The sequence below is a fragment of the Salminus brasiliensis genome, chromosome 21 (genome assembly GCF_030463535.1).
Source record: "Salminus brasiliensis chromosome 21, fSalBra1.hap2, whole genome shotgun sequence".
In the NCBI taxonomy this organism is placed as follows: Eukaryota; Metazoa; Chordata; class Actinopteri; order Characiformes; family Bryconidae; genus Salminus; species Salminus brasiliensis.
The window spans coordinates 5,821,286-5,848,188 of record NC_132898.1 but is presented as its reverse complement, the minus strand read 5'-3'; the positions used below and the strand labels follow the sequence as shown (position 1 = coordinate 5,848,188).

Sequence of the window (26,903 nt, the reverse complement as noted above, 5' to 3'; positions counted from 1 at the left end):
GTTAACTCCAGTAATATAACCTGCAAGACAGTTTTCCAGTTTAGAAACCATAGATCTTGTGATGTCAAAGTCTGGACCCACTGGACGCATTTCTGAATGAGGCACCATACAGAGCTGCCAATGAGAACAGGGGTCATTTACATACAAATCAGTCTTAAAAGGGACCACTTAAACACAATAAAGGCTGTTTAAATGGTAGGGAAATTCATGTACAAAATAAATGACCAATTTCACAGAACCACAAACAGAATGTGGGCCCTTTAACCTGTAGGGTAAAGAGAGTAGGAGGGACTAGGTCAGGATCAGTGCAGTACCTGTGGTGAGAAGGTTTCACTGTGTGCTGGTGTCAGGTAGCTTTGTTTTGTTGTAATATAAACCCATGACTGATTTTCCAGAACAGTGGCTGTAATTTGAGTTTACACTCAAGTCACGCGTTCATGCATGTTCATAGGCAGCGCTGCCTGTGTGAAGAGTTAGCTCAGGCATTTCCACCTTCCCAGGTTTCACTGGGAAACAACTTCCTTCCTACAGCCCAGCCCTGCACAGCTCTTCCTGTGGCCAACTTTCGGCCAAACCAGGTGTGGTCCGACTGGCCAAGTTGAGCTTCAGCTCTCACTAAGACAAAGGCAACGCTGGACCCAAACACCACCTACATGTCTAATGAGGATATGGAGGAGTCACATGTGGTTGGGGCGGTGGGGGTGGGGGCACTGAGGAACATGAATGATCTGAACGGTTCACGTCTGAGGAGCTTAAGCAAACGAAAACGACTACAATAGTTATTGAAGGCCTCGATTTTAAAAAAGGTGAGGCCTCAAGAACACTGAACCAACTGTCAAGCATGGCGGTGGTAGAAGCATTAAGCTCTGGGGCCATTACGCTTGCTACATTGGTTGAATCAGATGATCAGATGGTTGAATCTTGGACACAGTTGACTGTGCCAACAGTACAGTGACCCTGAACACAAAATGTAGCTGCAAGACAGAAAGAAAGTCAATACCAGAATCCTGCCAGAAGCCTGTTGATGGCTACCAAAAGCGACTGCTAAGGAGGAACCTTGCCAAGATACAACCTCTAAGGTTAATTGCGTATATTTCAGTCTCTGCGTATTTAGATCCTCCTCCTCACCCAAAAAAAAAGCAGTAGCTAATGCAGCCCCCCCCTCCCCAAAAAAAAGAGCATTGTAAGGACAGGTCCATGAAGAGCTGATCTAAACAAATGTTTATTATTCTACCAGGGACCCAAAAGACAAGCTGGTCTTTAAGTCAGTGCCATTATACTGGACAGGATATTGGAATAAGTCAGGTAAAGACTGTAGATTCCAGCCTTTTGATGCCGTCTTATGGGGTTTCCTTCAACGAGAATGCCAGAGCTTTGCGATTCCTCTACATGAAGGGCCTTATGCTTTAAAACAGCTCCCAGGAGGCAGGAAGAGAGTTTCCTCTGTACACACACACACACACACACACACACACACACACACACACACACACACACACACACAGCCAATAAAGACATGACTATCCAGTACGACAAGTTTTCAGGGACTGGTTTCAGGTACAAAAATCTGGGTCACGACAGAAAATAGGTCCAGTAACAGGCAACGTAGAGCCGTTCAGAAAGGGACAGGGCTCTTCATGGAGTGGAGTTTAGCCTAATCTGCTGTTTTGGTCTGATTAATTAAAAAATTTGCTGAACAAAAGAAATTAAGCTCTCAAAAATGGTTGAGCCAAGCTCTGAAGTCTTATGGCCTGTTTACTAAAGGAGTTTTAAACATCGCATATGAAAATCAGTACTTTAACACTGATAGTGTTCGTCTGAAACACCTTCTCATTTCATTCACAAAACATCCTGCAAATCAGGTTCACACCCAAAACTGAGATAAGAGCAGATTCCCGGTGTTCAGTAAAGGCCCATTTCACAACTGCACTGTAACCCTTCACTCAGTAGTCACACTCGCTCTCACACACACAAACTAATACAGTCTCCCAATAAATCAAAACTGCCACCACTCCGAGTATTCTTAATCACATCCCCTTTTTCAAGCCCGTCAGAGGGAGTTAGCTTCCACACACCCTTTTATCAAAGTCAGACGCTTGCCATGAGTGTACATGTGATGATAAGCGGAGGAATTTTCGCAATCCTGCCCGTTTAGTCCACACACACTCGAGCTGAAGTGTAGCGCTTTCTCAACAGCTTATGCAATCTTTTGATCAACATCTCAGGAGGTGTGTGAGTGAAGGCTTCATATTTCAGCTGTCAGCGTAGAAGCACAGTTGGTTCTCATTGTATCGTGAAGGCACGTAATCTTCAGAGTACGAGTCTGAAGCTTGTGTGGTGCATGTACGCGCAATCACTGTCACGCAAAAACCTCGTACTTCCATTTTGCTCTTTTTAACTTTGACCATGTGAACCTGGCACTTCTTTACATTGGGCCATAATTTCAGGACGAACGGACCAATAGAGAAGCTCCAAAAAAAACCCTTAACTTCAGTGAAAGTCATTCAAATGTGAGGTTTTAACATGATCACCAGGATGAATTCATGTTTTACCAATATATGATACAGCGACATTTGAATACTGTAAGGATATGGATTGGGAGTTGGGAGAAACTATTTTATGGACAAAAGTATTGGGACACTTGCTTATTCATCGCTTCTTCCACAATCGAGGATACTAAAAAAAGCTGACTGACACTGCATTCAGCGACAAGAGCGTTAGTGTGGTCAGGGTGTCAGATGATCACCACCCCACCTCATCCCAAAATATTGGATGAAGCACCATCCATCCATCATTCCAGATGAACACCGTTCCACAGGTCAATGCTGGGGGGCTTTATACCTCGCTAGCCAACACCTGGCCTTAGGCATGGTACCAACAGATTCATGGTCATCTGCCCCAGAGAGTCTACAGGGTCTAGGTAATGCGTCAGTAACTAAATGCATTCATTAAAAGTGGCGTCCACAAAAAATTGATTAGAATGCGCTGCCATGCATTTCTTTGGATGGAATAACTGAGTTCCACTGTCTGTAGGTGTCCACCACCTTAACTAGACTTTGATACTCATGTGGTTGGTGTACACATCATTATTTATTAAAAAAAAATCATAATGATAATAATCCTAATTTCAATCATATACAGCTAAAACAGAAAAGCTGCAGCAAAAAAAAACAAACAAACAAACAAAAAAAAAAAACACTATACCAGACTCCGGATTTACACATTGGTATGTTTGCACAGACAACGAAGCAAGCTCTGGTTACACAGTGGTTTACCAGACAATGGTACCGCACAGGTGGCTAACAGACAGCCATACCTGAATTTCTTCATGAAGACACACCATGACTAAGGCTCATCCCCACACACCCCCAATAATCTCACAGAAACAACAAGACTGGGAAAGGTTAATGTTTGCTCTGCTGGGGTCTGGGGCAACCAGGTTGAAGATTAATACACTGATACACAGTGGTCCATTTTTTGTGATAACAGTACACCAAGCCACATAAGCAAGTCCATTCAAGTTATCGCAAGACCTCAGCACAGTTTCAACCACAGATAACCACACCCATTTTTACCACTTTCCCCTGTAGGACATGCAAATCTGGAAGCCCTTTACATTGTGTCAATTTGTGATGAAGGGCCCAGTAGAGGTGCTCCAAAAATGGACATGGACATCTACATCAGAATTGTATAGCAGTGCTGATCTCCACACCTCCCGTACTGTTCCTGCAACTGTTTACTTAACACCAAGACCTGACATATCGCATCTAACCGGCAGCTGACAAGAGCTACAAGCCCACTCTGTTCTGGCCAGGGGTCGCAAGGAGGAGACGGTTATTGGAACAAGGAGGACCTTGCCAAACCACCTCATCATTCACACTCCACTGGTGGGGTGGGGGGTGCTATAGAGCTGAAGGGGAAGAAAACACCCCACATTATTCAGTAATAAAGGCATCCAACTGAACTTTAGCATGAGACAACAATGTACAACCATGGGGTCCATAATTGTTTCAGAGCCAATATAAACTTTGGCATGAGCCAAAATATACATAACCTTTATATGCAGTTCCTATAGTATCCCAGGCTATGGAGTTTCTAGGTGTGGTTCAGTGTTTGCTATAGTGTCCAATGTGGTTGCTAGGTGGTTTCTTCAGTATCCTGCATGGTTGCAAGTTTGCCGATTGTGCACTAGAATCAAGGTAACAAGAGCGGTCCACCAGCTTTTCCACCAGTACAACAACCACATTTTCAATTCCACAACCCCCAACGTCAATCCTACCCCAGAAGACTTTCAAGACTTAAGAGTAGTTTGACAATAAACCTATAAATGAACATGGCTTCCATTGACCCCAGATGAGCTAATCAACCAAGCCCTCTCGGACGGCCTCTTCTTTAGTTTACAAATGAAGATGCTAGGCTAAAACTGCTAACAAGGGACCATCACCAGTCTCCTCCTAGTAAAATAATTGCCTAAAAACCATCTCAATCCCCTCAACACCTCCATTATTAGTAAATATAAAACTTGTGTTTTGAGACATCTAAGAAAATATAGATTTACATGTATTAATAAGATCCAGGAACTAAGCCTTTAACTGCCTGCCTTACTGGTCATTTGAAATTGCCAATGGATCTCCACTTCAGGCTTAGAAGGACTGGCATCATTACAGCCATACATAAACAGCAAAACAATAAAAAAAAGACAATAAAATGCAAGTTACAATGTGTTTGTGGCTTAAAAGAATGACTAACAGCATTAAGACAGCTGTAGGATTAACCCTAGCTGCACATCAGAAGTATCCTTAGCCGGACTATCCACAGACATCCCTATCCACACAAAACAGCCCATTTGAGGATCCGAGAAACACCCACCTCCCCTCTGCCCCCTCCAAAAGAGTGAAACCTAATGCGAAGTCACAGCAGCTCCAGCCTCTCCCTCTCCTGCATTCACTGCCTTTTCTTTGGAGATTAAAAGTTCTGAACAGGCGGATTTATTGGAGCTGGGATCTGAGAGGGAGGCCTGTGGTGGCTTGTGGTTGTCGCTGTGATTAAAGGCCTTAAAACACCAATGAATTCCATGAGCATGACGGCTCCTTCCAGAGACGCACATTTGTTTAGGTTGAGCTCAGAGGATGCAAGTAGGGGGCAGAAAGCTTTCAACAGCTTGCAAGGTCAGGCCTTTCTAGCGCACCATTGACGAGCCGTTCTTTTGAGTGGGAATTTGGTGGGTGTGGGAGGGTGCATCTTTTTGATGCAAGCCACAGTGAAATGCAGACTTGTACGAGTTCACCACTCCCTGCTTGGCATGCCACTGTGCACTCTGTTGGTGGGATTTATGAACTGCTACCAGGACCAGGGATGGTTCTCAGACATACTGATTACAGACCGTCTCTGTGGAGAGATGTGAAACACTGCTCCTCCTTCAACGGTGAGGAGCGGTGACTTATGGCAGTAGAAGTCAGTCAAACACAAAAACGAAGCAAAGAGTAACGCCTGCAGTCTCTGAACAAACGCAGTGGACCAAGAACTAAAGCGGAAGTGACCATCTATGGGGGCCAGGGGGCCCAAACAGATGGAAAGGCACTTCACGTTTAAACACAAAAGCACCAAGTGATGTCATTCAGCCACACATCCTCCCCAGATACCTCTTATAGTACTGACTCATATCAGCAACCACTGGTTTCCAATCAAAAGTCATGCAAACTGCTCAGGCGGCATGCAACTATGGCCCAAAGCTGCAGTAAACGACCTCAGTTCATCGAGGAGACCACTACGGCTGTTAAAAGACCTCAAAAGGCCACACTGATCAAACCCATATATGCTGGAACAGGATTGATTCATTATAAAAGCACCACTACACTAAAGCAGAAATTCGGGGAGGGGGGCTGCAAGAACAATGTAGAAACTGGCAACATATGCTCAAGTGTAAATAACGTATCTAGCCATGTACCCTTAACTTCACAGCACATTACTGAACATTAACAGATCATATTTTTCACGGCCTCAGAGACCACCAGACAGACCACCGAGATATGGCATTCTGACAGTACCACAGTTCTTCAGGGACAACTTAAAGTTCCCAGCCTTGAAGTTGAAAAGGCTCAGAGCTACAAAGGACAGGCAAGCCAGCAGCCTGAACGAGAGGGCTTCAAGCCATGACGTAGAACCCAGGAAACGTCCCAGCCATGACGCACAGTCAGCCATTGTACTGACCTCAGAACCCTGCAGCTGTGACGCAGAAATCACATGAGGCAAGCATCCACCTGACACCCAGACAACCCCCCTAGTACTCTGAATAGAGACAAATCTGTGGCCAGTAGGACCTGCTAATGAGAGCAAAACAGCAAGGTAAAAGGAGTGTGGGGTGTGATTATGACCATGCTGAAGGGGCGTGTGATTGGTGCTGGTTGCTGAAAGCAATGCTTTCACATTAGATAGCCACATAATGCACAGTTACACCCTTGTAAAGACCAACGGCCCATGTTTGAGATGGAGTTCACCGTTCAGTCTGTAAGCCGGATATGACCTTTTGTCCGTGCATAAATGCCACACACTTTACTCAATACATGTAACAATGGATCAGATGGGAGAGAGAGAAAGAGTGCGAGAGAGAATATTGATCCAGTGTTTAGGCCATGTTGCAAATGCCTAATCTATATTGGTCTATATTTGAGCATGTGGGCAGTCTCTGGACAGGAAGTCGCTATCGCTCAGGATGTATCTGGGTAAATTCTGACCTATGGGACCCATCGAGCCACTTCCTGAGTAAACATGTAGGATAAGAATGGAGGTGTAAGGTTTTTGTAGCCAGTACGAGAGTAAAAAGGCTGCCGGGACAACAAATGGTTGGGTGGCTGCTGCCACCACACCCTCAAACTGCTGTTCAGTAAATAATTTAGGGTCATGAAACTACAGTTTGTGTAGTACTGACACCAATAGGTAGGCCTTGACCGCAGTACAAATTAAGGGAAAGCAGTCATTCCTACCATCTAGCTAGGCCTCCCCCACTGCACAATCCAGCATTGGTAGCATTGTTTAAAGCAAACTAACGAAAGCTTTTCAAACTGCAACCACCTTCACCATGCTCTGAGGAGAACAGACAGACATTTTTTCACAGGGGTGAGCTACAGCCCTAATCTACCAGATGCCTGTGCTGACTAGCATAATGCTGAGTGAATCAGGGAAGAAGGAGGAGGAGGAGGGCCTTCCCAAAGATGAGGCCAATTATGCTCTCTGGGACTTCATTAACCCCCTCCTGCCACATCAATGATCACAGCTGTAAGGGTAGTAGGAAACAGAGAACTTATGAGCAAGCTCCTCGTCAACATGTCACCAAAGGAATGTCCGCTACAACAGCCAAGAATCATTATTGGGTCTGGGTATCTACATACGAATACCACATGGATTCTTTGCAACATTGTCTAAAAAGGTGATGCAGCAAGATGACTCACCTGTACGACCTGCTAGAAACCTTAATTGCCATTACTCATCTTTACCTCACTCGAATGAAACGCAATTTGATGCTGACTGTCTGAATCGCCATGTCTGGGACTACATGGGGACGGGGCATAGTCTAGTAATCAGCGACAGGACAAAGCACGCCACTCTAAAACGTTAGCAGGAATATTTCCACCCAGTTAAACAGTTGTGAGATCGAGCTCCCCAAAAATCACACAGTAAAGATACTGCCAGTCCCCAAAACACATCTGTATGAACCTCCTGAACCAAAGAAAAGCGGTGTTAACACTCCAACATAACAAGTCACCGACTCCTAATGAATCTCTTTCAGATGTTCGCTCCAACCAAATCACTCCCATAAATTTTATTAGCAACAACCTTTAGGAGGTCCTAAGCATTCCCACCTACACTGCAATCTGCTTTGCAGAAGCACTACAACAAACCCAGGCCTCGTTACAGCCGTCGGTTGCCATGACAAAGTTTGGCCATGTTTTCCTCATCAGGCGTAATTACCAAACACAGGCGATAACTTAATTATACTGCAATGACTGGGGTTAGAGCAAGCCTACTGAGATTAGCACCTGCTTCAAGACATGACTGCATCACAGGTACAGACAACGTCTCACAGCTCCGGTCTTGCTTTTCTACATTGCACAATCTGAACATTAGAAAGCAGGAAGATGCTGGCAGACACTGTAGAGACGTTACAAGACTCGAAGGTAAATAAAGAGCGCAGTATTGCCAATATGACATCAGTGTACATCAGCAATCTGAATTGAGAGATTAACTTAACTTCGGCTTAAGAATTAACTGTCAATAAATCATTTCATACTTTCTCCTGCTTCACCTTGGAATAGGCCTTGGAATAATGGGCTTGCTGAACAACCAAGGAGTTTTGAGACCTAAAACAAGAACAATCAATATGAGATAAAAGGAAACACGTCTTACAGTAACTACTGCAGCGGTTCACAACCCTGGACCTGAAGGACACTGTGTACCATAATTTTATGATGGCTGTAGTCCAACAGTCATAATGCATTGTTTTCATGATCACCTTTCTTATTTAGAATCAATCAGGCCTGTTTATGTACGTCAATCTTAGACACCAACAGTCTTTTAATTCTGTGAAACAGAACAACCAAATCAGAAGTCCAAGCCCAAACACTCCTTATGACTCAACAAGAACGTGGAAGACCAACACGCTGTAGGCTGAAGTGGCAAACATGCAGAACCGCACTGGTGGTTCACATTTTGGTCTAGGTACCCTTTAAAGCAGGGATAGGAACCAAAGGCCTTCAGCACACCGTTTCCCCTACACTAAAACACACCTACTAAACCTAACTAGGAGTCGGTGAATGGAATCAGGTGTGTCGAACAAGAAACCTACAAAACCCAGCAGGAATCCAGCCCTCCAGGACTGGAGTTCCCCAATGCAGCTTTATTACTTTTCCCTGCTTAAAACACACCCACTTTACAATTGGGGAAGGGCTTGCTAGTTGCTAGTAAAATAACAATAAGGCCTCTAGGACCAGGGTTGTAAATCTCTGACCTATCCAGACGAGGTAACCACCTCCAATCAGCCACACAGAGATCCACATTGTAGTGATGCAAGCTGACCGGAGCAGAGCTTCACAATGAAAGACAGCAACAGTTGTGGTTGGTGTGGCTCCATCTTAATCTTCATAAGAATCTTCACCCCCTGAATGTCCACCTTCATGCCAGTCTCAAAAAAAACACCTCATTCAGACAATCAAGGGCTTCTGAAGGCAAGGATCAGTTGGATCAGGTGGGGAGAGTTAGGGTTGGATTCAAAGCCTGGAAGGAAGCTCTACAGGAACAGGGTTGGAGACCACTAGCCTACCTTTTATACCAGTGTTGGGAACGCTGGAGCTGAAGGGCTGGGTCCAGTTGCACCAGCTTTGTGAACGTTCAAATGCAGGCCAATTGTAACGCAAATGTTTACCAAGTTCATGTTTATGCATTACTTCATCAAAACTGGACGCACCACACAAACCAGTATGTGAGTAGGAGCCAGCAGCTTCTAGGAATTCATACCCACTCCTCATCACTGGTAAGTTGACAAAGCCAACGGCAACAGAAATATGGCTTATTTGGAACGTGCTGAGCTTCGGGTGTCAAGAGACAGGCTGCATTCTTTAGATAACCATGTGGATAATGCAGTTCAGGAGACATCAAATTATGCTAATCTACTTTTTACCGACTTACAGAACCAGTCAACATTATACAGAGCTCTTGGAGCCCAAGTTTGCAAGGGTGAATCACATTGTGTCATTTTCACACTGTTGTAGGGAACAATTCAGGTTATTCATTTTATTTAATTCAGTAAAAATTAGGTACATTTGGTTCAATAGATACTTTTTTTTTTATTACATCATCTGTCCACGGCAGCATGTTAACCAGTTATACATCGGTCATCACGTAAAAGCTGCAACGTTTACTCCGAGAATTACCACTTGAGAACATCTACCAGGTTTGTCAGACACTAGAGGGCGCTCCTGAGAGAGTCCAAAATGAATGGGTTAATATGGAGTTGAAGTTTTTGATCATTTTTATACAGAAAAATGCCCTTGATTCCTCAACACAGAACAGCAGTAACTGTTTCAGCACTACAGACTTTTAAGCTTTACAACCCCAGCGTCAGCTCACCAACTGGCCAGCACTCGGTAGCCGTAATGCTACCATCTCTACTGTCCAATCTGTTTGCAGTAGACAAATAAACATACGTCTGCACAGCTCCCCAGGTTTTCTCTAGTGAAATACATCATTCTACTCTCCAAAATTAAATGAAGACCCTGGACAAGTGGTTAGACGCTATTCACTGACTCAATTCACCCCCATTCATTAAGGCTCTCGCTCAGACTGCTTCTGGCAGGCCAGTCATTTTTTCGATAAGACGAGGGAAACGGGACTTGGCCAGACTCTCCACAAACCAGCTCTGGTTCGTTACTAGTTGTGGTGCAACATTGAGTTTGAAGCTTACTAGAGGAACCAAGGCCTTAGTAAGAGACTTTACACACAAACCTCAGAATGAACATACCCTAAAACCAGTGCAACCCAGTCCTGGATACCCATTACTTGCCAGGTGTAGTAGGTGTGGTCAAGCGGGGAAAGAACAAAGCTCTTGCTTCTCCGCCACGGTGTTACATATTTAGCCATGGATTGTTAAGGGGAAACCGGGAGTATTGCATGGGGGGAAAAAAAAAAAAAAAGGGTATTGACAATTCCTCCATTGCTGGTACTGACTACTTTACCTCATGCTGAAGCTGACGCTGATGCTGAAAATGGCTATAAACAGCACTAAACCAGCTGCTATTTACTATACGAGCTCTTCCACATTACTTGTACTGTCTGCTAGGGGAGTGGTTCTCTACCCTGCTTCTGGAATATAGCTTCTCTAGTCAACATTTTACCTCACATATATAAAAATAAATAAATAAATAACTATAAGGATACTCTTACACACAAACTGAAGAGTCTCAGCCATGTGGATTATGTTTATGTTTATATATATATATATATATATATATATATATATATATATATATATATATACACACACACACATATATACACATATATATACATATATATATATATATATACACATATATATATATATATATATATATATATATATATATATATATATATATATATATATATAAAATATCTATATATATATACACACACATATATCTATCTATCTATCTATCTATCTATCTCTCTCTCATATATATATATATATATATATATATATATATATATATATATATATATATATATATATATATATAAATTGGTGGGACAAATATGGGAACTCCATAACCTTCATTTTACACCACCGTCCCACCTGGCAACCTAGTCAGCCTCTTTCTAGCCACCTCTTGTGCTTCAGGTTTCCCCCAAACCTTCCAGGAGCTTCTTCTCCAGGACCTCTGAGTCATTAGCTGCTAATAAAGGAGGCAGCACTGCTGACGGGGGCATTTGATAGAAGCTAGCCAGCAAACAGGCTTATTTATTAATTAATTAATTGAATTATTTATTTATAAATTGTAATTATTAGATTAACTCGACACTTTACGTTGTTGTACAGCTCTCAGGTGAGGTACAGGTGTGTTTGAGAGACGTTAGCTAGAGATAGCAAACCTCCAAGCTTACCTAGCTAGCCTTAACTCCATGAACACATGTCGGGATAACAGGGGCTTAACTCGACATGGAGTCGTTGAGGAGGAAAGGTGTATTTGATCATTTGAGAGACGTTAGTCGAAACGTTTACTCAACTTATTACCCCCCCCAAAAAAAAAAAAAAAAAACACAATTTAACATTAACGCCGACGTTTTAAGTCGCTCTTAACGTCTAATTTGGCGGGTGCCGCTCAGGTGAGAGGGTCAGGACAGGCCTATGAGAGTATACAACGTTTACTCAACCTATACCACAGAAACATAGCCAGGTCGAGAAGACCTTTCTGAGAAGGATGAAAGCTTAACTCAACATCCACCTGAGGCATCCCTCAGGTAAGAAGGTGGGAGGGTGGGGCTACAGGTGTATTTTAGCAATTAAGGTAAGTGAGCTAACGTTTGCTCAACGTTTACGCCCAAACTAAGTGGAAGTGTCTGAGAAGAGCTTTTTTGAAGCGTTTTAAGCCTTTTAGGCAGACCTCAGCGTCGAAATGCCCTCAGAGGACCTCTTTGGGACTCTTTGGGAGTCCACCAGGTGAGAGGGGGAGAGAAGCAGAGGGGTCACGTGACAAACATCATTGAGGTAGGTGAGTCTGGAGGAGCTTACCTATAGAAACCAGGCGAATGTTCTCTCGGTCCAAGAACTCCAGAGCCACCGAGACGTTCTCCAGCTTCATCTGTCGAAAGGTGGGCCGCTGGTGGTACTTGCGGTACATTTTCTTCTGGCTCAGGATCTCCAGCAGGGCTATGAGTCTGAGGCCATCGCTCAGGTCGAGCTGCAGGTCGGCTATCCGCTTGTTCACGCACTTCAGGTGCTCGTTGCACCAGCGCGTGAACGTGTTCTGCTGGATCTTCTTCCACGGCGCGTCGTCGGCCAGGTCTTTCTCTGTGGCTGGCATCTTCACTCTCCAGAAGTCTGACCAGTCTCGGATCTGAGATGCCTTTCTCTCGCGGTCTGTGTCGTGCTGGACCCCTGAGGAGCGTGTGAGCTGTGCTTACTCCTGCTCGCCTCTGTCTTTAGTAGCGCTGAGCAGTCGCGCGTGCGCAGTGCAGACCGGCCTGACGCCCACTTTTCTGTCTGCGGCGGGACCGTCCCGTTTAATGGAAGGATTTTATTAATATTAATACTCATTTATCTTGATCGCAGGAATTTAGTTCTAATTAATTAATAAATAATTAAATAAATACATAAAAACTATATATATTAAATGTTTTTAATATTAGTAGTATAATTTAATGTACGTTTGAACTTTTAATCATATTCATATATATATTATTATAAGGAACTCTGTTTATGTGTTTTAATTAAATTTATATATATATAAAAAATACTTTATCATAGAATATCCAGCACTATATTGTTATTTAAATTAAACAAATGTACCAAATTAAATGCCTATATGCAAGAATTTTTTTTTATTAACCTTTACATAGTTTTATTTTTACCATTTGCATTAATAAATAAATAAAACAAGTTAAAAATATGAACAGATTATAAATATAATCAATGTGAAATCCAAACGAAAACCAAATTACTGCTTATATTTTTTTTTATTGTAAGTAAAAAGTTGAGTACAAATGTTTTTTCCAGTTAAAATGTAATATAAAAAATAAAATATAATTATATTACTGGTGGTAAAATAGTTTACTAGTTTACATTTTTACATTTATTTACATTTTTGTGTAAATATTGTTACACACCAGCAATATGACAAATGAGCTTCTATATGCATTAATTATATGCATTACCAGGGCAAAATATCAACATATGAACAGGTTAAAATGCTATTAATATTAGTAATGTAATTGGATTAAAAATAGAATTGAATCATATTTTTTAGATTATGGACTCTATATTATGGTTTCTATGTGTTTAATTGAATTTGATGTACAAATGTAATTTCTTAGTCTCTACAATTGAACAATTCAGATGTTACTACTAGGAATTATGGTATAGCATGGCATCCAAATGTTTAACAGATTGCCCTTTTTTTATTTTAACAATTGTGACCAAATTCGCACCCAATGAATGAATGACTAATGAACTAAACATGACACAGCCTTCATTTACCTTTTCAGCAGTTTGTGCTGCAGCAGCTCTTCTGTGGAATCCTGTTTTCAGCTCTGACACACGTCAACTCAAACTAGTTAAGTTAAAGTTACCTTGCTTATACAGTATTTGCATATCCCAGGCTGGAGAGCTGGGCTTAGCCATGCTACAGCACCCCTGGAGTGGAGAGGGTTAAGTGTGCAAGGAGAACAGTGGCAGCTTTGCAAACACAGGTATTGATCCCACAGTCCTGCAATCAATATGTCCATGCTCTAACCACCGTGCGCCACTGCCCCTATTATGAAGGTAATCAGCTGAATCAGGTGTGTTAGAAGCGAAGGGTACAACCAGGACCAAGAACCACTGGAATTATGCAAAAGTGTGACTCCAGTAAGCTGTTCCTTATCTTCATTATCTTCTTCTGGATCTGACAGTCCCTGCTTCATCAGCAGGTCCACTTACATTTGTGTGCATCTCTTTACCTTTTTCTATTTACAAGCAGCTTTTTGTTACTGACAGATAAACAAGCTCTGTCTGAGCTGCAACTCTCTATAACTTCAGTGTAAATCAGTTGTCTGAACTGCCGTAGCTTGGATAGGCTGATATACATCATGGTTTAAAAGATCTTACCTTTAATTGCTGTTATTAAATTTATGTCATGTATAGCTGTAATTGATCAGGTAGACTCCAGAAGGTATGCAGCAAGAGCTTTTTGACTGATTCTGTCTACTGATTAATATACTGTAATGATCTATAGGTATATATATCTATAGGTAATTTGTTAATAAGCTATCTGCCTCAGATTTGATCACTTCAAGCATTGATTTATATCATTGTCATTGCATCCATATGGTGTTATATAGAATCGTTGATTTACTAATCATTGAAGAGCCCCTGAAAGACTTTTTAAGAGTGCAAACAGTCCAGACAGTTGAGCCTTGGTGTAAAACTACAACTACTACTAGTATTACTACTTCTACTAATTCTTCTAATACTACAACTACTACTACTACTATTACTACTACTACTACTACTACTATTACTACTACTACTACTACTACTACTTCTATAACCTTTTCTACTACTACTATTTTACTATTACTACTGTTTTATTATTACTACAGCTACTACTACTATTACTTCTATAACCTTTTCTACTACTACTACTACTACTACTATTACAACTACTACTACAGCTACTACTACTACTACTATTTTACTATTACTACAGCTACTACTACTACGACTACTTCTATAATTTTTTTCTACAAGTACTATTTCTACTATTTTACTATTACTACTACTACTTATATAACTTTTTCTACTACTACTATTTTACTATTAAAATATAGTGAATTTCCCCACTGCGGGACTAATAAAGGACTATCTTATCTTATCTCTTATCTCTTATTACTACTATTTTACTATTACTACTACTACTACTACTACTACTTCAACTTCTACATTTACTACTATTGCTACTACAACTACAAGTTCTAAAGGTTCTCTTAAGAAACACATTCTAATAAATGCACTCAGCTACTTTACATTGCCCCCATTGCTGACACAGGTGTCCGATTGGCACCATGCTGCGTAATGCCAGGCAGTGGAACTGTGTTCTCTGGATTCATGATTGGTTGTCCATCCAATACTTCTGGGATGAGTTGGGGAGTTGGGGGTGAGGTGGTGATCATTCAACATCCTGACCTCACTAACGCTCCTCTTACTGAATGCAATCAAATCCTCACCGCAGTGCTCCTCCAAAAGTAGTAGAAAGCCTTTTTTCCTGGATGGTAGAGATAGTTACTTGAGCAGGTTGTTTTTGAAGACTCTTGATTTTTAGAAGGAACAATGAATGAGCAGGTGTCCCAATACTTTTGTCCATACAGTGTAAATAGTCCTAAATTCCAGTTAGCTGTTCCATTGTTCCAAATGATTTCTTTCTGGAAGTTTCCAGCCCTGTACAGTTTGGACATGATCAGCATTAGTCACTCGGGTGGATCAGCATTGCATCACAGCTCCATGCAAACAGGGGAAAAAGGCGCGCACACCACGCCTACCCCGATACAACAGCTGTTTGCTGTGTCTTGTGGCGCCATTTGAGGAAAAACAGGTTCATACAAGGCCTGGTTCTCCCTCTCCCCCGAACAGAGCGCAGAACGCTGGGCTCCATTATCTAGAATACCTCATTGCTTTTTCAACACTACCTTGGTTTGTCATGGAATGGTCTACGTCAGTAGTGTCACGTTGACAGTCTTTGAGAACAGTTGACGTTTGGGACGTTGTCTTTCAGCGCTGCGCTGGTGACACATCGGTTGGCTCGGGGATATGGTAATGAATGGGCCAAAAGGGTTTGCTCATGATGTCCCACCTCTCTGAGCTGGGTAGTGTGTCTCAACCACAGATTATCTCCTCAGGGCAGCCACTACGTGTCTTCCCCCCCAGGCCCTGTCTGTCTGGACTTATCCTCCACTGATTCACCAGAGGACCTGTGCCAACTTCCTCCAGGGCCTGAACACACCTGCCACAAGCCATCTACACAACCAGACGGCTGATTTCCTCCCAGCAGTGATGGATGTGAGATGCTTGGACAGTCACAGTTCTTATGAGCCTGTACTCCATTTATGTTCACGTTGAGGGAACTATGGAAAGGTTTCTACCCTTACACCAGGGCACCAAAAGTCCATCCATTCAGCCATCCATCTTCTTATCTTCTTCTTCATGGTCACCACTGAACAGAGTGCCAGTCCATTGGAGGGGAACTTCTAAAGAAACACTTTCTACCAGTACAGCATTGTTGGTTCTATATAGGACCACTCGTAAAAGTTCTTTCAAAGAATAAACTATTTCTTATTAATCATGCATGTTTTTTACCCAGTAGTCCTGCTTCTGTACAGAACCACTGCCTTTACTTAAGAGCGTAACCCTGTTTTAATAGAACCACTGTTTTTATACAGAACCAATTGAAAAGGTAATTTAAAGAAGACATAGAAATGTTTCATCACAAGGCAGAACCATTAAAAACAGGCAACAAAACATAGGGTTCTTTGAGGTGTCATGGTTCTATATAGAAACATTGATATGACTAAAGAACCTTTTTTTTTTTTTAATGGAAACACTTTTTGGTTCATTCGACCACACCTAAAAGAGGGTTTCAGTCAGAGAACAAACATGAAAAACAGGCAAAGGACCATTTCATAGAGTTCCTTTGATGTGCTGTGGGTCCATGTAGAACCATTGCCTTTATTGGAGAACCCTTGAAGAACCCTATTTTTAATGGAAAAAATATTATAGGGAAGAACCATTCAATTTGAGGTGTCATGGGTTAGTAAAATTGCCTTTACTAAAAAACTGTTGAATCCATTTCTATTATTTTAATAGAAAATAACCATTAAAACAAACAAAGCAACATATTATTCCTTTGAGATGCCTTAACTGAAAAAGAGAGCTTGAAGAGAGCATTTTTACCTTTGAAATGGTATTTAAAGGACCCTCTATGGGTGAAAACATGACTATGTTTTCCATCATGGGTTATGGTTGTATATTGCACCATTGAATAACTCATTTCTAAGGTTCTAGGCACTTCTAAGCCTCTACCTAAGCACAGTTCTGAAAAGTACCTAAAGTACTGGGTCAATGGGTCAATTCAGAAAACAAAAAACTGGTATAAATAAGAAGTCTGTGTAGATAAAGTCAATTTTTGTTGACCATTTTCTTAAGATACCTCCACCATGACTGACAGCTCATTAGTCTGTTGAATACTGACCACAGCAGAACTTTGGGTCTGGCCAGTAGAAAAACTCATTCTTATTGGCCATTTAATCAGGTGCACCTTCCATATACAGTAGACAGTTCCCAGAAGTTCCCAGATTGACAATTACGAACCTTACAAGCCTTTTACCAACCAGTTTACCAACAGGACAAGGTCACAATAGCACCAGCACAGGTCAGATATTATTAGTCAGTGAAAGTATATACAATGTACTAAGCCTGTACTGAGCCACTGCAGCTTCAGCTTTCTGTTCTTGGCTGAAAGAAGTGAACCCGATGTGGTCTTCTGCTGTTGTAGCTCATCCGTCTGAGATGCTTTTTTTGCTTGTCACAAGTGGACAGAGTGGTCATCTGAGTAGCCTTTCTGTACTCAACCAGTCTCGCCTGACTCCATTGACCTAGTGAATCTCCAGTTTTTGGTTCACAGGCTATGCTCAGTTCAGACAGGCAGCACAGCTGTGCCTGACACACTACTCCCACTGCTACCATGTTAGTGTCATTAGGACACTGAGAATGGTACTCCACCTAAGTAAAATCTTAGCAGTGTTAGGGTGGGCCTTTTCCATTGATGGATGGATGGATGGATGTGGTCTATGAGTGATTTATGGGCCATTGTCTAAAATCAAAAAGCTTTTACTTAAGAGTAAGTGTGGCCACATCGGGCAGAAACTAGAAGTGAATTTACGCTCCTTTTATACATGCCCCCCCTTTCTGGAGGCCAAAAGTAATTGGGCAATTGAGCGTTCGCTTGTTTTTGTCCAGCTGTCACACCTCGTTCCCAGTTCATGCCCCGGAAAGCTAACAAAAGGCCTGGAGTTGATTCTAGAAGGCATGTGCACCTGGAGTGTGTTGATATTTTGGCTCTCTATGTAAGAAGTGAGTAAAGCAGACCATTCAGAGGCTGATAAGTCAGAATCAACCAATCACACACACACACAAAAACATCAGCTGTGTCAAAATAAAGCAGTGTTGAGAAGCAAGATTTGATGGTGAATGGAGTGTTGAAAGCATTCTTCAGTGATGAACAAAAATAAAGAAACCCCTTTACAACCACTTTACACATCAAAACAGACATTTGTGTAAGAGGCCGTCCAATCAGCATGACCTCATGGGGTTACAGCCACTGGTAAGCCTTTAGAACATAAAAACAGGAACTGCTGATCATGATCTGTGAAGCATGGGGGCAGAGGTGGCATAGCTTGGAAATGTAGGATTACCAGTGGTACAGGGTCAATGGTCTTTATTGATGATATTAGCAAATTAGGCTACGTTCACACAGAACACTGATCTTTTTTTATCATATGAGACACTACAGATGTGTTGTGTGATCTGTGTGGCAGTTCAAATGGACAAACATTCAATTGGACATTTTTAGTTCAGATTTGGGCCACTTTCATAAGCAGTATTGAAATTTGATACATATCCGATATGGAGCATTGCTATCGGAACTCAAATGACATTTATGTACACTTACATTTATGGCATTTAGCCAGAGTGACTTACAAGGTTACTCGTATTACAGATGTGGGCCAATGTAGTGTTAGGAGTCTTGCCCAATGACTCTTATTGGTGTAGCACAGCACAGTTACCCAGACTGGGAATCGAACCCTCCATCTCCCACATGGTGTAATAGCTCATTGGCAGATAGTGGTGTTATCTGTTGCGCCACACCAACCACATCACGTGACGTCAAATGACGTCAATCAAACCCAACATTTGGGGGAAATTGTGCCACAACATGAGTCACAGTAACGTATTAATTCCTGCATGAATTCAGGTGGCTTCAGCAGGGTGAAGAGCCCCCAAATCTGGAATACCCTTCTAGACAAAGTTCAGGACTCGGACACAGTCTCAATCTGCAAATCTAGGCTGAAAACTCATTTGTTTAGTTTAGCCTTTGGTAGTTAATGTTTCCCCACGCAAATCATTTAGGGTTGTGGACGGTGGAGCAGATGGATGCCAGTGTGTCAATGTGCACTGATGTCTGTGTTACCGTCTGGTCTCTCCTTTTAGTTAGGCTGAATAGTCAGATCAGAGCTACACTCCGATTACCCCCATTAACCATCTCTACTACGATTATATCAGCACAGGAAGTCGGATTTGGACCACTTTGCCCTGCTGGGGGGGGGGGGTGTCAGTATGGCCAGCTAAAGCTAAAATATGTTTACTATGATTTTGGTCGATTAGCTGGTCTACAAGCATAATCAACCTGACCAGAATGACCAAAATCAAATACAGCATACTCTATGGTCGTCAAGAGCTGGTTACCAAGCCAGCTTACAAACACAGGGTATGTTTTCACCTGGATGACCAGCTTTTTATCCAACTTCACCATCAAAGACCAGCTTAAACAACCACCTAAAAACCAGCTACCAGCAGAAGCTGCTCCTGAGCAGGATTTTTCAGCAGGGACTGAAGTTCTGACCTAGTCCCACTATGGACAGGTCTTCCAGCAGAAGAAGGACCATCCAAAGCTAAGAAGTTTTTCTGAGCCAGAAATAAGAATCTTCTTGAACTGCCACCTGAAGTCAGACACCTAATGTGAACACCCCCCTTTCGTCATACTTCTTAAGCAACGAACTCCTAATCCCCTGAGTCATTATGTATAGAAGAGACTCCTGATTTCTATAAGCTCACCCGATATTCACCTGAAAGGCCTTGAATTCAGACGGACAGAGCTCTGTTCACGCTGAATATTTGGGTTTATCACATTCACGTCTACAAGACTCCTGAATCAGCCACCCCAGCTTAACGATTCCTACCCAAATAACCGCACATGATCAGCTAGAAAAACCACTGCTGCATTTTTTCACTATCGATTCCATGTCACCAATCTCCTGACACAGTTCAGTTTTCCTGCCTTTGAAGGACCTTCCCGAGGCTGAGATGTAGAGGCTGCGGTGGAAATCCTAGTACGTGGGAGTATCGAGATGCCTGGGCTGATCAGATGGGGCGGAGAGCTTTCTGTCAGCAATAAAAGTTCTACTGACTCAGCACCAGTGTCACATTCCTTCACATCACAAACACAACAAAGTGACAGCTGGGAGAAACCTCGCAGATCTCCCTCAGAAAAACTGCGCTGAAGAATTCTTCACGACGATGAGGGCGGAGATAAACATCAAAGCCATGCACAGTCCATCTATCCACTTTAAGGGACTGCCATCTTGTGTCCGTGGTCCAAAACAACACTGACCTTCGGGTCGAATGAAATGGACACTAAGTGTCCAAATGTTTGTGGACACCCCATCTTATGAATGCATTCAGTTACTTTACATTGCACTATTGCTGACACAGAAGTGCAAGGGCAAACACACACACACACACAAACACACACACAGAGCTTGTCTAGTCCCTGTAGAGAAGTACTGCCAATAGAATAGGACTGTCTGATGGCACCATGCCTAATGCCAGGTGTGAGCTAAAGGGGTACAAAGCCCCCCAGCGTTGAGTGGACCAGTGTAACTTTGTACTCTGGTATGGTGGAGTTGGGGATGAGGTGGGGTGGTGATCACCCAACATCCTGACCTCATCTACACTTGTCACTGAATGCTCCAAAACAGTTACTCCAACAAAAAACAGGATCAACCTTTTAAACACCCTTAATATCAAAAGAAACAATAAATAAGCAGGTGTCCCAAAACTTTTGTCCATATAATAATAAACATTGCATGAAGGTTGTACAAATTCCTTGTCTTCCAGCTCAAATGAAGGATAGTGTACATCTGATCAGTTCAGACATGTACTCTACAATCAGAGTATGTCTTTATGGACAACTAGCATTTGAGAGGTCAGGTCCTGGTCATCTCCTTCCAGCCTTCCAGAGGAGCAGCGTTTCATCACATTCCATAAAACGGCATCTAAAGAAGTGTACAGACGCGGTCAGAGGTTTAATCCCACTCATCCTAGACATTAAGGTCAAGGCAAATATGGAGCTTTCAAGGATTTCCCAGATCTTTATCTGGTCCATAATAAGTGCCTAACATGCACCAACTAGCCATAACATTAGAACCAGGAAGACAGGCCCTGTCTAAGCAGATGAGGCGAGTCTCAGCTAGGGTTAAGCACTGTTGCAGACCTGCCCAAGATTCTGTGCCTTAGTGTCCTGTATGATGCTTTAGTTTAGCAGGGCTGTGTCCCAAACCACACTATACAAGGTTTCTAAACTAGCCGCCATTAGAACCACTCTCATTAGTGTAGCTGCCATAGTAAAATAAAGGGGTACGAGAGTCGGGGTGCAGCCACAGTAGCGTTACATCTTAGAGCTTTAACAGAAGTCTTTAAGACTGGTATCAAGACAATGTAATTTAATAAGACCGTTTAAGAGTCCAGCAGTTAGTGTTTTTCCCCTCATTAGTTACTGCATGGATCACGCAAACCCTGCAGACACACCAGCCTCACAAAGAAATCTACTTGTAGCTTTCCATCCAATGTGCCACCAGGACTACAACACAACAGCGTATCATTTTCTGACTTGGTCCAGACCAAGGAAACTGAGCTACAAGCATAAACAGTAGGAGTGGGGGCATGTACACTTTTGATCCTGCAGGTACTCCCTATTAAAGATGTAGAGTAAGTACACTCCTACTGTAAAAGCACAGCGCAAAGAGATAATGGAGAAAAGGGGTGAAGAGGGGAAAAAAAACAACAAAAAAAAAACAACACATGATTGGCAAATGTAAACCTCAAACCACCACAGTACAACCCCTTCAAATCTGAACACGCCACACTGCCGCTGTTCACTACGCAAGCCTTTGTGAGTGAATATAAGTGAATGAAAATAAGGGAAAACAGAGGAGGGTAAAAGTTGTTTTATTAAAATCATGCACATCACATGTGTTAGTGCAAATACTTAAATCTGTATTCCAGAAACTCTATCAGAACTTTCCGTACTCTTTACAAAATAGAATTTAAACAAGAATCTATTAAGAAAACGTAATTGTGAACCGTTACCTCTCAAAACAATATTTGCAAACAAAAACCTATGTACAGGCAGAAGGCAGTGTACCACTGGCTTGGTTTTCCGAGACCGGGCGCTCTGTAGATTTTATTCGAGTTCTTCAGCATCTTTATGATCTCGCCGTCACCGTTCGACTGTTTAATGATGTGCGCGGACAAACGCCTACAGTTATGATCAGGTTACACACACCTACAAACTCAAAAAGGCAAAAAGCTTAAGAGATTTGTTTGCTACTATGGCCGAGGGATCGATTGAATCACGTCAGACACATGACGCTGTGCCATCAGCAGCCGGAGTCTGAGAGAGCACAACTAGCTGTGCCCTCACCAGGTGGGTAGAGGGCACCTTCTCCTCATCACTCCTAAAAGCGATGAAGGCCAGCAAAGGTGCCCGTTAGCTGGTGCGGTGGGTAGCTGGGGACCCAACGCTTTCCTCAGAGTGTGTCGGCTGCCCAGCAATGCTTTCACCACCTAGCATCGGGAGTGTTGCTAGTTCTAGGGGGAGCTACGAATGAGTGGGTTTACTGGCAGTACCAAACTGGAAGGTAAAAACAAACAAACAAAAACACTAAATAAATTAAAGAATTAGTTGGCCAACATGGTACAAACCACTTCACTAATTGCCTACAAAGTTTTACGTACTACTTTTTTTCTGCATTAAGAAACAATATTGTCTACAATATGTTTTTAGTGAAATAAGCACTGAGCATCAATTAGGAAAAGACGCTTAAAAAAAAAAAGTTTATGGGGAAACTAAACAAAAATTCACAAATTGGGTGTTTAAAAATAAAAAGGGAGGATGGTGAAACAAAAAAAACAAAAACAAACAAAAAAAAAAGCAATGAGAACTGTTCAATTTGGTGAGGCCTGCAGAAGCCGTGGCCAAAAGCCCATTCATCCTTTGAAAACCGACTGCAGGAGAACATTAGATGTGACCAGTGTCACCGATATTCAACTTTATTTTGTGAATATTATGTATATTTACACACAATACATTCGTACATACATATTTACAGACAGAAATCACTAGGTGGAGTCTCCATAGCTTGCTCTCTAGCATTGCAGTCAATGTGTGTGAAGGAAGAGATCTCAAAGTCAGATATTCAAATTTCCAAAAAAAAACGAAAACAAAACAACAAAGTCCTCAAAATAAAAAAGTCCTTCAACTGAAAGAAAAAAAAAATAATTAATCAAAATCGTGCTCAAGGACATGTTCTGATGCATTGAGGAACTTTCCGAGTTAACCTGTGCTACACCATGCTTTGCATTTTGTGTCTTTGTTAGTTTCTGAGGGGACTCGCTTTTTTTTGTTTTGTTTTTCTTTCCTGTAAAAAAATAAAAGGAAATTTATTGACGAGGTGGAACAAGATTAAGCTGTTTTGCTCCATGACAGAGTTTATTTACAGCGCAGCAGACAAAATGTGAACCAACAACACACAGATCATTGGTTATTTCTCTCGCCCCAAAAAACAAAAAACAAACACACTGCTCAACTCACGTTCACTCATTCCAGTCTGAAAGCAAGTCCACATTTCACCCATTTATTCCCATTTAACCCATCCATCCATCTCTGCCTCACGACTTCACCTTCCACCACAGTCCACCAAAGAGTTCAGTTCTGTGCTTCAGTTAAATAGACCTTTCGACAACGCACAAACCAGACATTTGCCAAATTCTTTTTCTTCTTTTTTTCGCTTTGTTTGCAAAGCTTTTACATCCAATTCATTCTAGAACTTCCAGGTTCCAGATAAGGCAGCGGAACCCCAGAGCTTTGTTCAGGAAGTCCTGCAGGAGCAGTCAGTGGACAGCACTTAAGCTACTGCAGCTTCAATTGGTTCGTTTTAGAGTAAACCCCTAAAACTAAAGGTGCTACAAAGGGGGCTTTGAGCGATGCCACAGAAGGCTCGGCAGTCTAATGTGCCACCACCATGGCCCGGGGGTCGCGAGTTCAAATCCCGAGCCATGCCGCTTTGCCATCAGCGGCCGGAGTCTAAAGGAGCACAACCAGCCATGCTCTGTTCAGGAGGGTAGATGGGGGCTCTCTACCCTCAGTCTGTTAGCTGGTTGTGGTGGAGCTTTCGAAAATGGGCATGTCTGACTTTGCATGTATCGGAGGATTTTGGGAGCATAGCTACTGCTGGGGGAGTTATAAAGGAGTGTCTTAATTGGCAGTACCAAATTGGGAGGAGAAAAAAAAAAAAATTCCACAATTATTAGAAAAATAGAGATTAAAAGGAACCCATTTGACAAATACACATACTTGTGTGTTTTGGGGTTCTTTTTTTGCTCAAGACCCCTTTATAGCACCTTCGCTTTCAGGAGCACAAGTGCCCGTCTGGTTGGTTCAAGTCCAAACCGGCTGGGACAGTGTGTTGGTTAAAAGCTACAACATCTCCAAGTCAGTGCTTCAAACCTTTGCACGTCGACCCCCTCCCCTCAGAGTCCTACATCTCAAGGAATTTGAAGTTCAACATTTAGTAGTGTAGTGTCTTGGACAAGAACATTTGCATTTAAAAGTACACAATACAAAGGAAAACGACGATAGCGTACAATGACGTTACTGTGCCGGTCGTTGCTTGGAGCATGTTGGTGGGAACGCACACGTACAGAAGACTGTGATTAACCATTTAGAGACATTTTCTTCCTTGCGGTCGAACGCAACGTGCCATGGTAGTGGAGCATGAGTGGCACTTCACTGAGGACAAGAATGTGTCTGTGAGTGTTTACACGCAATCTAGTAGTAGTTCATTAAATTCCACCCCCCACCCCTACCCCTACTATCCCATCCCCCAAACCCTGCCTCTTTGTGCCCTATCGTTTAAGATTATAATTTGGCTTTCCATCTATTCGGAATACCACATTAACATCTAACATGGCAAACCACAGAAAACGTGAACTAAACTCGCAACCAACAAAACGTTTGGTACCCATCCGAAAAGGAAACAAAACGAAAACAAAAAGCCTAGTTTAGGCCACTTTAATAATCAAGATTCCCATCTAACTTAAAAAGCAGATAATCTCATCTATAATAGAAGTTACACCTTTTATTTATTCCCCTTGCTTTTCTTTTTTTTCTAGAATATTTACATTTGCATTTTATACAGTCACCTTGGAGACCCTGGGGCTGTACTGGAGGTAACCTGTCCGGTGTAGGCCCAGCATCAGGATTAAAAAACTGACACTGGGTCTAAAAAGCGGGCCGCGCCACACCATGCTGCACCGTGCCTTGGTCCAGGACACTGGCGGCAGCAGCAGCAGCGGCGGCGGCAGTTATGGTGGTGGCGGTAGTAGGAAGGGGTGTTGCGACTGGTTGTTTATCATCATCATCATCTCAGGAGGAGTTCTTGGATAAGCTGGGATACAGCACCACTGCCGTCACGGCAACCATCACGGCCACCACTGGCATCCAGGGCATCCAACCGCTCTGAAAAGAGGAGGTACAGAGATAAACAGCACTGGAGTTAGCAGAGGCCTTTTAAAAAGACCAGCACCAGAGCAAAGCAGCTCAATAGCACTGGAACGGTGGAGACAGAAGGAGAAGGAAGGGGGGGCAGGGGAAGAAAGAATAGGAAGGAGAGGGGGGGGGGAAACATTAAGACTTAAAGAGGGAGACATCTATACATGAGAAAGAGAGAGGGTGAGAACGAACGAAGAGAGAGCAAAAGCAGCGATGTGGAGAGATTCAGTTCCCTCGAGGAAAATTAAAGTCATTAAAGAATTAAAATCAAACACTGCCTCCTTTCTGTAAACCAAAAAGAAGGTCAAAGAAAAGCTGTGTTCAATTTTAATTCCAGCCAAAAAATAAAAAATAAAAAAGGGAAGCAAACAAATGATGAAAAGAGCAGAAAAAGCCAAAACCTAAAAATGTTGAAAAAATTAAGAAGAAATGAAGAGAGACGAATCCAAAATCCCTATTGCAGAGACTTACTTACAAAGTAGTGGTCCAAGCAAGACAAGACAAGTAATGGATGACTGATTAGTAGGTGGTTTTGTGTGGACAAGGAAAGGTGTTAGATTTCCCCAAGTGTTGCTAAGCACCAAAAAGGGATTTTGGGCAAAGCATGAGCGAAAATGACACTTTTTTTTTTGGCCATGCACTTTTGATATACAAGATGGTGAACAGTACAGAGAGGTGGGGAAAAAATAGGAGACACACAGACACGGACTCGACAGGAGCGCTGTGTACCTTTCTACCACAATTGGCCGAAGCACCAATACAGCAAAGCCAGGATAAGGCCGATGAAAATGGCTTGGACAGGCTGCAATATGGATGGCTAGAGGAGGGAAGGGATATTACAAGAATCAATGTTTAAACTAATCAACAGAAAATCGGGTCTGAAGGGGCGACTCATAACGACTAAGACAAATCAAAAACAAACAAACAAACAAACAAAAACACACAAAGGAAAAGGGACTTAAATGGAACAGGAAGAACGAGGGGTGGGGAGTTGCTGATAAATTAATACAGAAC

At 42.4% G+C, this 26,903-nt stretch overlaps 2 protein-coding genes and 1 long non-coding RNA gene across 8 annotated transcripts in view; 1 reads left to right on the top strand and 2 right to left on the bottom strand.

Moving 5' to 3' along the window:
* Positions 1-12,656, bottom strand: part of flnba (filamin B a) — a 71,357-nt gene extending 58,701 nt beyond the window's left edge. The window contains exon 1 of the mRNA XM_072666272.1: positions 12,263-12,656. Coding sequence (XP_072522373.1) covers positions 12,263-12,554 — 292 coding nt within the window. The 5' untranslated portion in view covers positions 12,555-12,656. The remainder of the gene's footprint in view (positions 1-12,262) is intronic.
* Positions 12,657-14,039: 1,383 nt separating this feature from the next.
* LOC140543222 (uncharacterized) lies at positions 14,040-16,562 on the top strand. Its single transcript, XR_011978171.1, has 2 exons — positions 14,040-14,095; positions 16,151-16,562. It is a non-coding gene; the product is annotated as an uncharacterized lncRNA (long non-coding RNA).
* A 5,707-nt stretch (positions 16,563-22,269) lies between these two features.
* slmapa (sarcolemma associated protein a) overlaps positions 22,270-26,903 on the bottom strand; it is a 70,303-nt gene continuing 65,669 nt past the window's right edge. For 4 of the 6 annotated variants that reach the window (XM_072665491.1, XM_072665486.1, XM_072665490.1 and 1 more), the window contains one exon: positions 22,270-25,856. In XM_072665491.1, coding sequence (XP_072521592.1) covers positions 25,764-25,856 — 93 coding nt within the window. In that variant the 3' untranslated portion in view covers positions 22,270-25,763. Of the gene's footprint in view, positions 25,857-26,618; positions 26,707-26,903 lie in introns of all 6 variants that reach the window. The other 2 variants (XM_072665487.1, XM_072665489.1) reach the window with 1 other exon arrangement.